This window comes from Trachurus japonicus, chromosome 13 (genome assembly GCF_045865225.1).
Source record: "Trachurus japonicus isolate A0001 chromosome 13, Traja_1.0".
Taxonomy (NCBI): Eukaryota; Metazoa; Chordata; class Actinopteri; order Carangiformes; family Carangidae; genus Trachurus; species Trachurus japonicus.
Genome location: NC_140919.1, coordinates 8,798,953 through 8,811,776, shown reverse-complemented (window position 1 = coordinate 8,811,776; position 12,824 = coordinate 8,798,953). Strand labels below are relative to the sequence as shown.

The following is a 12,824-nucleotide window of genomic DNA, read 5'->3' as shown; positions in this document are numbered from 1 at the left end:
CAGCAGATTTCAGAATAAAACACTCAGAGAAACCAAATCCTGCAAGTTGTTGTTGGATGGATGGTGTTGTCTAGGTGGTGAGGGGGCGGGGCTTTGTTGTGACATCACAAAGTGACAGGAAGTCCTGGCGGCTGGTTTTAAGGCTCAGTTTCTGAATCCAGGCTGTGTGCATTTCTCTGTGGACTGAGGCTTTGATACTTTCACAGTATTAATACAGAACCTAGAGCTGCTTTATAATCACACTACACATGGACATCTACCTTTATACTGTATGGAGCTTTAACACAAACATCTACCTTTATACTGTATGGAGCTTTAATACAAACATCTACCTTTATACTGTATGGAGCTTTAACACAAACATCTACCTTTATACTGTATGGAGCTTTAACACAAACATCTACCTTTATACTGTATGGAGCTTTAACACAAACATCTACCTTTATTTTGAAGGAGCTTTAACACAAACATCTACCTTTATATGGAGCTTTAAAAGCTCTAGTTTTAAACCGTGTGTAGTCCACTGACCTGGGTGCAGACTGTAGCAGGTGACTCTGCTGCCCTCCAGCCGGTTGGCCAGCTCCCTGGTGAAGAGCACATTACACAGCTTGCTGCTGCAGTAGGCCTGGAGGTCGTGCCAGCCGGACCGACCCGACACCAAATCTTTCTCGGACGCCAGCAGAGGGAAGTGGACGTTACCGAAGCGGTGCAGCAGCGCGGCCACGGTGACGACGCGGCTGGGCCCGCACCGCTGCAGCCGCTGCAGGAGGAGGTTGGTGAGCAGGAAGTGACCCAGGTGGTTCACCCCCAACGCCGCGCCGAAGCCGTCCGCCGTCCGCCCCGGACCCATCACACCTGAAATACAGAGAGTGTATTACAGACTGTGTACACTGTGTGAGGAATGACGTCACACTGTGATGCCTCAAACAACATACAGTTATGTAGATTAAAAAAAACAACTTACCTCAGGCTCTCTTTGCAAAAACTGGCATTGCATCTTTTTCTTGCTGCAACCAGGTGCACATCCAACTCCTCTTCTTCCTCTCTGGATTTCTCCATACAAACACTTCTATTGATTCATAGTTTACCTCTACAGCCGTGCTCGATGATGATGTTTCTGTAGTTTTGATTTGTGTTGTACCCAAAAACTCAGGTGTTAGTGATGGTACCGTCACTAGGGCTGTCAACGATTATGCTAAATTTGAATATATATTTTAATATTTAAAAAAAAAACAGATTAGATTGTAAAAATTCATATTCAACTGTGGGAAAAAAACACATCAGCGGCTGCTTTGTGAGTGGGTGCACTGCAGTGAAAGGTCACAGGAGTTGCACTTGCACAGCGTCACTCACTGCTGAAAGTGAGACGCGACAGAAACAACGGCAGAAGCAGATGGCAGAGAGAAAAACTAAATGTCAGAAAGTTCAGAGCAGAGAGAGCGGCTTGGACTCCCAGCAACCTAAAAAGCCCCGTTTGGAAATACTTCGGATTTTGGTCACGGCAAAAATGCGGAGCCTCGATTGCGTTACGGTCTACGGTCTTAAAAGTTTTACGGTATAGGATATTAGTCCATTTACTTATTTTGCAATGTGTAGGTATGTTTTCAAATACATGTTAAAACTGAAATAAAAATACTTATACCAGTAGTTATGTCTTGTTGTATTAGTTTGTCCACCTGTATTGGCATAATGTGAAAATATAGATATTCAAATGGTTCAAACCTATGTGTTTTTTTAGAGAGAATATTTGAACGTCATTTTGGAGCAATTCTGACCTCAGACTTGATGCTTAGTCCATGTCCAATAGATCCATGTCACATGTTTGTGGTCCAGAATGAACTAGGTCTCCTTATTCTACCACAATGTTCTGACTAAGATGGCGCCAGCGTGTGCGGCTTGCCGTCTACCGGCTCTACTATATTTGTTTGCTGCTGTATTATTTTGCTCTCTGTGCCAAGATTCCTCTGCCTTGCTGGTATATGATCGACAAGTACTTTTTGACATCGGATCATGTCGAAACACACTGCCAGAAATTAATCTAGGCGATCAAACCTCGGGTCTCCCCCCTCCCCTGGCGGCGGTACCAGCCTACCTATGGCGGTCTCCGGTTGTTATTTCACGGAGGAAGCGCCTCCGCAAACGCGGAAAGAGAGCAGGTGTCTTGGTGAAAATCAAGAACCTAAAGCAATCTACCTGCTGGACGGATCCTAGCCATCTTCTCAGAGGATCGCGTGCGCGGCTCCGGCAACCTGTATACCTTCGCTGGATTCAACCTGTGATGCCGCCGTGCCCGGCCCCCGGCTACCCTCACCTGCTGGCGGAGGTCCCCCCCCCCAAGACGCCGGGTCCGCAACGGCGGTGTGGATTTCAGGAACCTTCGGCCGCTGCGCCGTGCATCCAACCAGGGCGGCGGGGAAACGACCGTTAGCCTGGCTCTCCTGAATGCTAGATCGCTAGCAAACAAGACATTTATTCTGAATGACTTTTTCACCTCTCGTGAATTGGATTTTATGTTCCTGACGGAGACGTGGATTCAGATCGGTGAGTCTATCCAGTTCTCTGAACTGCTCCCCCCGGATTGTGTGTATTTCAGCTCCCCCCGATCCACTGGCCGAGGTGGGGGGGTAGCATCTGTTTTTAAATCCAGCTTCCAATGTCGTCTGTCACCGCCGATCTCCTTCTCCAGCTTTGAGCTGCAGACTTTCGTTTTAAACTGCATTACACCCATCATGTGCGCTGTGGTCTACCGTCCGCCTCGGTTCAATAAGGATTTTATCAACGACTTCACGGACTTTGTGGCAGGACTAACAGTGAACTATGACCGATTTTTAATTGTTGGGGATTTTAATATCCACGTCTGCTGCGAATCGCGTCCCTTGGTACAAGACTTTCTAAACCTCATTGACTCTTTTAATATTACTCAGTCTGTATCAGACCCAACACATGAAAAGGGACATACACTGGACCTCATATTGTCATTCGGTCTGGAGTTAAATGTCATTGAGATTGTTGACATACACATCTCTGACCACTTTGCTGTTTTATTTAATATCACACTGCCTCATTCCCTGGTTAAACTGTGCGCCACGGAGCGCCGTGTGCGCACTATTAACCCTTCTACTGCCTGTGAATTTTCTGCTGCTTTTTGCGATTCTGTACTGCAGGTTCACGATTGTGGTCTCACCCTTAATGAGCTCTTGGACATGTTTAATGGTACCTGTATTGACATATTAGAATCAGTGGCTCCCTTTAGGTGCAAACGTTCTAAGCGAGTAGGAGAGCCTTGGCTTAATGACACTACTCGCACGTTAAGACGCACATGCAGACGTGCCGAGAGAAAGTGGAAGAAAGATCATCTACAAGTTTCCTTAGAAATCTTAAATGAGTGTCTGATCAAATATCAAAAATCTGTCAAATTTGCTAAAAGTCAGTTTCTATCCAATCTTGTGTCAGCAAACAGCCACAAGCCTCAGTTTCTATTTAGTACTCTGAATAATCTTTTGAACCCCTGTGATCACAATGCTATTATTCCTTCATCTAAACTGTGTGAAGATTTCTTACATTTTTTTATTGATAAAATTTCTGATATTAGGTCCTCTCTTTTGCCGTCTGCATCAGATCCTGCTGTCCCTCCTATATCCCCTGCTGTCTTTGAAAATTTTGAGCATGTCTCCCTCCCATCTTTAACTGATATTGTAAAGCACCTCAGGCCTTCCTACTGTCCTCTTGACAGCATCCCACCCCGCCTCTTTAAGGAGGTTTTCCATATTATTGGCCCCTGTGTTATGAACCTGATGAATTTATCTCTGATGACCGGCTGTGTTCCAGCTGCTTTAAAACATGCTGTGGTCCAGCCCCTCATCAAAAAGCATAACCTTGACCAGACAGTTTTATCAAATTTTAGGCCCATCTCCAAGCTTCCTTTTCTTTCTAAGGTCTTGGAGAAGGTGGTATATGAACAGCTTCAGTCTTTTATTGATCAAAATGATATTTCAGAGAAATTCCAGTCTGGGTTTAAGTCACGTCACAGCACAGAAACAGCGCTTTTAAAAATTTTTAATGATCTTCTTTTGACAGCTGACTCTGGTAACTCTGCTGTCCTGGTCCTTTTAGATCTGACAGCTGCCTTTGATACAGTGGATCATAAAATTCTTCTGTCACGTTTGAACAAGTGTGTGGGCATTAGGGGCACTGTTTTGAAGTGGTTTCAGTCCTACCTCTCAGACCGGAGCTTCTCAGTCCAGCTGGGCCAGCATTCTTCGGCCACTTCCCCTCTAAATTGTGGAGTGCCCCAAGGTTCTGTTTTGGGCCCCCTCCTTTTCTCGATATATATGTTGCCTCTGGGATCCATATTTAGAAAGTACAACATCTCTTTTCATTGTTTTGCCGATGATGTTCAAATCTATCTACCCCTAAAGATAAATGGGCGAGCCTCTGTTCAGGCTCTACTAGACTGCCTTAAAGATATCCAAACTTGGATGGAAGTTAACTTTCTGTCTTTGAACAAAAACAAAACTGAAGTCATTTTATTTGGTCAACAAAATTTGCTTGATGGATGTGACAGTGCTATTGGTTCCCTTAAGTCTTACTGTCATCCTTTTGCAAGGAACCTTGGTGTTATTTTAGAGAACGACTTTAGGTTTGACAAGCAGATATCCTCCATAGTCAAGACAAGCTTCTTCCAACTAAGGCTGTTGGCTAAAGCAAAGGTTTATCTCCCAAGAAATGTATTTGAGAGATTAATTCACACCTTTATTACGTCACGTTTAGATTATTGTAATTCATTGTTTGTTGGCCTTGACCAGAAAGCACTGCAGTACCCAGGTCCAGACTCTCCACTCGTGGAGACAGAGCCTTCTCAGTCGCAGCTCCTAAGCTGTGGAACAGCCTACCTCTCCATGTTAGAGCTGCACAGTCTGTTGAACATTTTAAAACACTTTTAAAAACGTATCTTTTCTCCTTGGCGTTCACTCCCAGCTAAGCGAGTAATCTTGGTTCTCTCTCTTTCTTTCCCTCTCTCTCTCTTTTATTCTTTCTTTTTAATCTAGATTTGTTTTAAAGTGACTACTATCCCTTGTGTTGTTTTTAATTATTTGTTGTTTGTTGTAGTGTTTGTGATTAACTGTGTTGTGCTTTTGCAATTGTACAGCACTTTGGTCAACTGAGGTTGTTTTTAAATGTGCTTTATAAATAAACTGTGACTTGACTTGACTTGACTTGACTTGACTTTGTTTCATGAAATTAAGACAAAACATGGATGGACCATACAAGGTAAAGGACTATTTCATCATATTTCTACATAATCTTCACCTGCGTTGTTGACGAGTAGATCCAGTCTGGGCTCGGTCTTCAAGAAGGTTTCGGCAAACCTGCGAACGGACTTCAGACTCGCCAGATCCAGCTGCATGAACATCACCTGGTTGTTCCCGCTCTCCTGAAACATAAACAACAACAAGGACTCTGGTTAGAAGAAGAAAAGTGAGGCTGATATCAAACAGGTGTGTATCTGCACTCTGCTCTGTGGTCACGGTTTTCAGATTAGTTGATCTACTGACATCATGTGAAGTGGACTCAGCGATCTCAACGAGCAGCCGACGACGCAGCGTCTTCCTCGTGCCGTACAGTACTACTCACTCTGCGGATGTCGAAAGCAGCGGCCTCAGCTCTCTCCTTGTCTCGACAGGCCAGGATCACCCGCGCTCCTCTCTTCGCCAGATCCAGAGCCGTGGTTTTGCCGATGCCAGTGTTGCTTCCTGTGTACGGGGGGAAAAAAAACATTTCAGACACGTCAAACTCAACAAAAATGGCACCGTATTGAACTCAGTGAAGCCTAACTGTCAATCAAGACCATTTGTATTTAATATTTATTTACTTGGAAACACATTCACAAAGGGATTAAAATGTAAAATATGAGACAAGGACAGTTGGATGAGCCACCAATCCACATCATGGTGCAGCTCAAGTCACAAAAATAGAATTTAGGGGGAAAATAATAGGATGTAGCAACACTCACAATTAAAAAATCAACTGACTATTGACTATTTGATGTTTCATTGTAGGTAATAAATAACCAGAGATACTGTGACATACATATTATGAGGTAAACTTCCTGGACGGGTACAGGTGTGTTAACTGAACAGGTTAGCTCCCTCACTTTTCTTTCTTTTAAATAAAATATACTATCACTGTATTTCCTCAAATGCTGGTTATTTTCCTAAATAGTAGCTTTGATTTGTTAATTTGTTGTCAGGGCTATGATAAGTATGATATGGTCAAAATCTGACTCATATATTATTAGATATTTTAAGATGCAAACTCTTTTTCCTGTTAGTTGGGACCTGTTGAAGTTTATCACCTGACCTTTATTTTTGAAACATTGATCCATCGGCCATTAAACCAACTGTACCTTCACTTTGCCGTTAAACTGTGTTGTTTTATTAACAATAAACCCCTTTTTAAATCAGATTTGACACAAAACAACCAGTGTTTGAAGTAAACAGCGACGTCACGGCTGTTTGCTCCACGTGCAGCAGCAGCCGACAGGTGAGGCTCGTTACCTGTAACAATGGCCGTCTTCCCCTCCAGCGTCACGGGACTCGAACATCTCGCTCCTCGGAACAAACCGTAGTAAACTATCACGTAGAAGCAGACTGTTGCTGCTCCGAGACACAGCAGCAGCGACATCACGGCGCTGCACCGCTGCTGCTCAGTCAAGGCGGGCGACGGCACAGCGAGCTCTTCCGGTTGGGACTTTCAAAATAAAGTTCACGTGGCTGGATGGAAGTACAAAAAGTAGCCTATATAGGTTATTTAAAGAGCTAAAAAGTCGAAATTTATACATGAATGAATGTGATGATTTGTCATTTTCACTAATTGAAAGACTTAGCCTTAAAGGAGAAACCAACTCCGACATCTTAAGTAACTTCCGGTGGTCTTTCAGGGGTTAATGAAGAGACGTCACTCTATAAGGTTTAGAGAGAGAGTAGCCTAACGTCTCAAAGTAATGAATTACACTATCAGAGAAAGTAAACATGCGCTCTACGGCTTCACTTTCCGCTGAATGAGTATGTACAATAAAACTCAGTGAGATTAAACGTCAATTTGTTTCATTATCCAACTTGTAATGAGAAACAAACCAGGAAGTGGGAGTCGGAAATGGGGACTGTTGGCCTTCAAATTAAAGGTTGCACATTGATGGACAGTTTGGACACTATGGAGTGCCATTTTTGTCAAAATTTGATAAATGAATAAAAAAGAAATATAAATAAATATCGACATATATGTAAACATAATGTTTGTTTATTAATTAGGGTTAGGGCCGTCCTGTATTCACTCATCTGCATGAGTAGCCTACAGAAGACTGTTTTTGATGTGCTCTGATAAACAACTGCCTATTACTGTGTCCAGGTTTGTGTGATGTTCCCATTTAATAGTTGAAATGTTGACAAGAAAAACATAACTGAATCAATGCAACAACAAAAAAAGGACTTGATGTGAAGCTGCTGGAAACAAAAGGAGAGAGTGAGGGAGTGAGTGATCAAGGGGTAAAAAAAAAACACACACCTGACCACCCATAAGGTAGACAAATAAACAGACATGGTTCCTATAAACATTTTTTATTTATTATTTCACATCCAATTATTTACAGGACAGATCAATTCAGTTTAACAATAAACTCAGTGACAGAAATGATTATTATCTGATAGGATCAGTGTGGTTTTTGTGCTGCTCTATATGAAAATACACATGACATATAAAATCGATTAATTGATTCAGTAAAAACATACAAAAGAAAAAAACATTTAATTGATCATATTTACTGTCCATACACTTTTTGCACTGTTAATCTGCCACTTTTGCACAAGTCACTATTTTTCTGTTCACTCCACTACCTCACTGCAAAATCACAACTTGCTTCCCACTCACATCAAAGCTGTTTGTTGGGTCAACGTTTTGGTTTATCGACATTCATCAGGACCGACACATAACTCTTCTTGATAACACTCCACTACCTCGTCCAGTATTTAAATTATTATTTTTTAGTTCTGTGTATGTTACCACTGTTGTACACATAAACCGTACATTTATTCTAATCCATGTCCCCCATACTGTCCAATATTTCAGCAACTGAAGAAACATAGTATTTTTCTTTTTCCTCAAATGATTTTTAGTGGCCTACAAAAGAGTAAAGTGTGTCTAAAGGAAGAAGTTTATAAGAATCACTGAGAAGAGTTTAAAGAAATCAATTGATTTAATCCATGAATGTGAAAACGTGAGTGAGAGACAGAGACAGACATGTAGAGACTGAACTGTCTGTTCAACAGTGAGAAGGTTTCTGTGACAGGAGGAGACTCTGCTTCACTCAACACAGACTCACTGAGGAACCAGGACTGTAGAGTGTAAACCCAGGATACAGAGGTTGAGTGAAGGTGGTGTTGAAGGTGTAGAGGTGGATCAGTGAGTCAGAGGAGACTCTGTAGAAGGACAGAGAGCCAGCAGGACAGTCCACATACACTGCTACTCTGTTAGAGACAGAGGAGGAGGAGGAGGAGGAGGAGGAGGAGGAAGAGGAGGAGATATCTGTCTGTATGTCATTGTGATAGACAATGTAACCACATTCAAAATTACCACCATAATCATCATAGTAGTAGCTCAGACTCCAGGACTGATCGTTCCCTCCAAACCAACAGTCATCACTGTTTCCTTTCCTTCTGATTCCTCTGTAACTCACTGATATATTAACGACTCCTCTCCACTCGACCTCCCAGTAACAGCGACCAGTCAGACCAGTTGAACACAGCAGCTGAGACCACGGGTCAAATCTGTCTGGATGATCAGGATATAACTGATCCTGCTCCACAAGTGTTGCCTTCCTGTTGTTGTCAGACAGTTTGATGTTTGTGTTCACTGTGTTTGTGTCGATTGTGAGTGGACAGGAATCTGATGGAGAGAACAAGACACAGCTGCAGTTATTGATCATGTGATCAGTTATTGACAGTTTGATGAAGACTCATGAGGTCAGTGATGTGACAGTGTGAAGATGGTTGAATGTGCTGCTTTGTTTCCATGAATCAAAGTAAAAACAGACTTACACTTCCTCAGACCTGGTGTCAACCATGGGACTCCAGCAGGCTCCACCCTGAAAGGAGGAGGGGGGTCAGAGCAGCACCTTCTCTGTCAGCATGCACACATGGACATTACATGGCTCTCACACACACACACTGTTTTATCACTGTGTTCACATGGAGGCTGGTATGTATGGATGAACACTGAGCACAGAGAAGAAGGAGCTGGAGTCTTTATCTAGTGATGATACTGTCACTGTCCCTTTAAGACCGTGGCCGGCGCGTGTGTGTGTGTGACGTAGTGGTGCAGGAAGGTAAACAGGAAAAGGAAAAGACATCTACAGTGATAGAGGCACAAACAGAGAGCTAGGTGCTGTTAATGCTCCAGTGTTTAGTCTGCAACAGTGTCCAGAGTTTGACCAGGCCCAGTATTGTGTTCTGCTCTTGATAAACTGAGGAATTAAATGTGCGGTTCTGCACCAACGGTTCGACTTCGTCCTCCTTCCTTCCTACACTTTGGCCCGGACTCCAAGACGCCAGTTACCAGCAACGAGCCAAACATAATAACCAGCTCCCAACTACGGTTCGGACAGAGAGAGGGTTAAAAAGGTAACAATACAGAGCAGGAGGAGACGAGGAGGAAACACTTCATCATGTGTTTTCTCCATGTGATGTCACTTATAGGGATGTCCCGATACCACTTTTTCACTTCCGATACGATACCGATATTGCAGCCTTCAAAATCGGCCCGATACCGATATTGATCCGATATTAGGGGTGGTGAAAAAAAACGATTATTTATATTTTTCAAATTCTAATACAAAGGAGATCCTCCTGTTGCTGACTGACAGGCTGCTGCTGTCATGTTCTTCTATGGGACAGACAGTAGTGAGCTTACTTTTGAACTGTAAAATATTTAAAAATAAACCTTATTTACAACTGTTATTGAATTACTGTATGTATATCAATGACTGCGTTTACATGCACTTCAGTACCCCGATTTCAATCGGGTTTTTTAAGTACCCCGAATTTGTGTTTGCGCATGTAAACACCATTTCCCGATTCCAGAAATCGGGATAAGCTCATATCCCGATTTTGAGAAACCCGGTTTTGCTGCCCGGAGAACCTGAAAGAAACCAGGATACTGGAGCATGTAAACACAGTACCCCGATATCTGAAAGCTGCTCAGCCAGCTGACGTAACCGTTACCATAGATACGTTACAACTAACAACATGGCGGCACCGGCGAATACAACATCAACAAGAGCGTATTTTTGGAGTGATGAGGAGACTGAATTTTGCCTTTCTATAATGAAAGAACTCAATATTACACGGTGTTTGGATGGGAGGAAACATCGAAACGCGGATTTATTCAAGTGTGTCGCCGATAAATTACAAGACGCCGGGTTTCCGAAGCGGAGCGTGGAGCAAGTGAGGTCGAGGTGGAAACTGCTCAAAAAAAGTTATTATTTGGCGAAACAACAAAATAAAAGAAGTGGCTCCGATCCGTCACCATTCAAGTTTTATAAAATTATGGACGAAATGCTGGGCCACCGCCCACTCGCCACTGCAGCAGACAGAGGGGTTGACGTTGGCTTCCCCAGTGAGGATGCTGAGCCTCCACAAGATGAATCATTACACTCAGGTAAGGTCTTTACGTTATCTACCGTTAGCACATAACGTTATAAATCGTGGTGGTCAGTAACTAGGCCTATGTAAAGTACATTCAAGTATTATTAGTAGCTCAGTTTTGAATGCAGAACTTTTATTTGTTGTGAAGTGTGTTCGCAGTATGGTAGGCCTATAGGCTAAGTGTAGAATGAGGGGTCGTTGTGGTGGTATAAGTCTTGATGAACAGGAAAACAGGCAAACAGGAACGGAGAAACGGAGACGGACTTTATGTTTACACTCTTTGCTGACCGGCCTCATCATCATGACAACCACAAACAATCGCCACTACCACACACACTGAACCAATCATAGGCAAGGGGAAACAGCTGATCATTACGACACATACGAATAGGCTACAAAATAACAACTCGCGGCAGTAGAGCCGTAGTGCTTCTCCCAGTCAATTCAGAGTATTTTCACAGCATTTTATACGGCCCGTCTTCGGTCTCTGCTCCGGTCCCGAGCGGGCTTCGGACACGGAGCAGAGACTCAGGTCCGACAGTGCAAGGCTGTCCCTCTCTGAAGCAGAGGAGAGGTCGGCTTCACTCCCGTTTTCTTGACAGATGCGACTATACTCCGGTGCGACATATAGGCCTAGTCCGGAAAATACGGTAGTAATATATTAACTATATGCACTAAATATAACACCCAGACATATCCAAACTCTAAGTAACATTACTTTAACTTACTGTAAGGGTCTGAATAGGCCACCACTGGTTAGGCCCATATAGTATTTTTCACGAGAGTAAAGTATAAAACAGTTAAAGTGTTGTTAAAGTAAAAGTATAAACAGATACAAGACGTTAACCTAATGTTCCTATCTATAGATGATGACCTTGAAGCTGATTTAAGCTCAGGAAGAGCCAGTACCCCTGCAGCTGAGGACAGTGAGGACTCCCCAAATGCCGATAGCCTCCCTGTATCTGCTGGAGGAAGCTCTGTGCATCCTTCTACTGACACATCCTCCCGATCCACACAAGGTAACCAGTGACATACTGCAAGTTACAGCCCATGTGTGTTATCTGTACTGTAAATCCTTCAAGTTTGACCCTGTGACTGAGTATGGGCCTATATATTGGTTGACAGGCCCTCCAATTATAAAACTTAACATGGTACATAGTAGGGATGGACATTTTAAATGATTTCTGTATTTGAGTACTCTCATTAAATAATTTACAGTATTTGTGTAATCACACATTTAAAAAAAAAAAAAATGGGTCAATCATGAAAAACAAGCGGAAAATGAATACTCCAGTACTCATTACCAGTATACAGTAGATGCAGTGAAATTGGGATGTAAGTAACCAGGAAAATGGTGGTAGGCTATGTACCTGACTGCAAAAAATAAGATAGCCTACTTGAATATGATGCAAAACACTTTATTTAGGGTTTATCTTATCTTAAATTATGCATTGTTTTACACGAACATAGATTATTCAAAGCTTCTCCAACACAGCAACTAATAATACAGGCGGGGAGTATGGGCTCCAGTCCCACAGAAGAGCCACTGTAGTACAAATTTCTCAAAGAGGGAATGCTGATTATGATAGGACACTGTCAGAACACACACAATGCATCACAGCTTGATGCTACTATATTAAACAACAAAATTAAAACATATAAAACTACCTATTAGGCAGGAAGTTGAAATGGTGTGGCTGATTAGTGCATCACGAATGTATCTGAGGCACTTAAATAAATAATGAATACTAATCCCAAATTACATGTGGCAGATTAGTTTTTTCAACCCATTACAGTTAGAGTACATATAAACAAGTAAGGCTGTTGTCACATGAACATATATCCTGCTTACACAATTTTAACCAAATTTAAAGCAAGTAACTTATATTTTATGTGTGTTCTTTTCAGAGGGGACAAGGTGCAGAAGGCGCAACACCCCCAGCCGCCAGCATGACTTCCTGGAAAGGTTCCAGCAAAGTCAGAACGAATGGATGGAGCGTCAGCTCCAAGAGAGCTATGAGCGGGAGCGTAGGCTTCTTACTGAGGTTATACAGCAGAGCAGTCGCTCCATGGAACTAATGGTGAGCCAACTCGTTAGTGGGATGAGAGGCTCTTATAGTGTTCCAC

The 12,824-nt window shown here is 42.7% G+C and overlaps 3 protein-coding genes across 4 annotated transcripts in view; all 3 read right to left on the bottom strand.

Annotated features, from left to right (window-relative positions):
• Positions 1 to 6,712, bottom strand: part of LOC146975391 (dehydrogenase/reductase SDR family member 13-like) — a 6,838-nt gene extending 126 nt beyond the window's left edge. The window contains exons 1-4 of the mRNA XM_085796621.1: positions 6,558 to 6,712; positions 5,635 to 5,753; positions 5,311 to 5,434; positions 511 to 855 (exon numbers count right to left, since the gene is read on the bottom strand). Of these exons, the coding sequence (XP_085652747.1) occupies positions 511 to 855; positions 5,311 to 5,434; positions 5,635 to 5,753; positions 6,558 to 6,684 (715 nt within the window). The 5' untranslated portion in view covers positions 6,685 to 6,712. The remainder of the gene's footprint in view (positions 1 to 510; positions 856 to 5,310; positions 5,435 to 5,634; positions 5,754 to 6,557) is intronic.
• Positions 1 to 12,824, bottom strand: part of LOC146975386 (uncharacterized) — an 81,085-nt gene that overhangs the window by 6,828 nt on the left and 61,433 nt on the right. The gene's annotated exons all lie outside the window — the stretch shown is intronic.
• LOC146975387 (uncharacterized) overlaps positions 7,827 to 12,824 on the bottom strand; it is a 66,357-nt gene continuing 61,359 nt past the window's right edge. Inside the window, exons 12-13 of the mRNA XM_085794764.1 lie at positions 9,093 to 9,139; positions 7,827 to 8,940 (exon numbers count right to left, since the gene is read on the bottom strand). Coding sequence (XP_085650890.1) covers positions 8,363 to 8,940; positions 9,093 to 9,139 — 625 coding nt within the window. The 3' untranslated portion in view covers positions 7,827 to 8,362. The remainder of the gene's footprint in view (positions 8,941 to 9,092; positions 9,140 to 12,824) is intronic.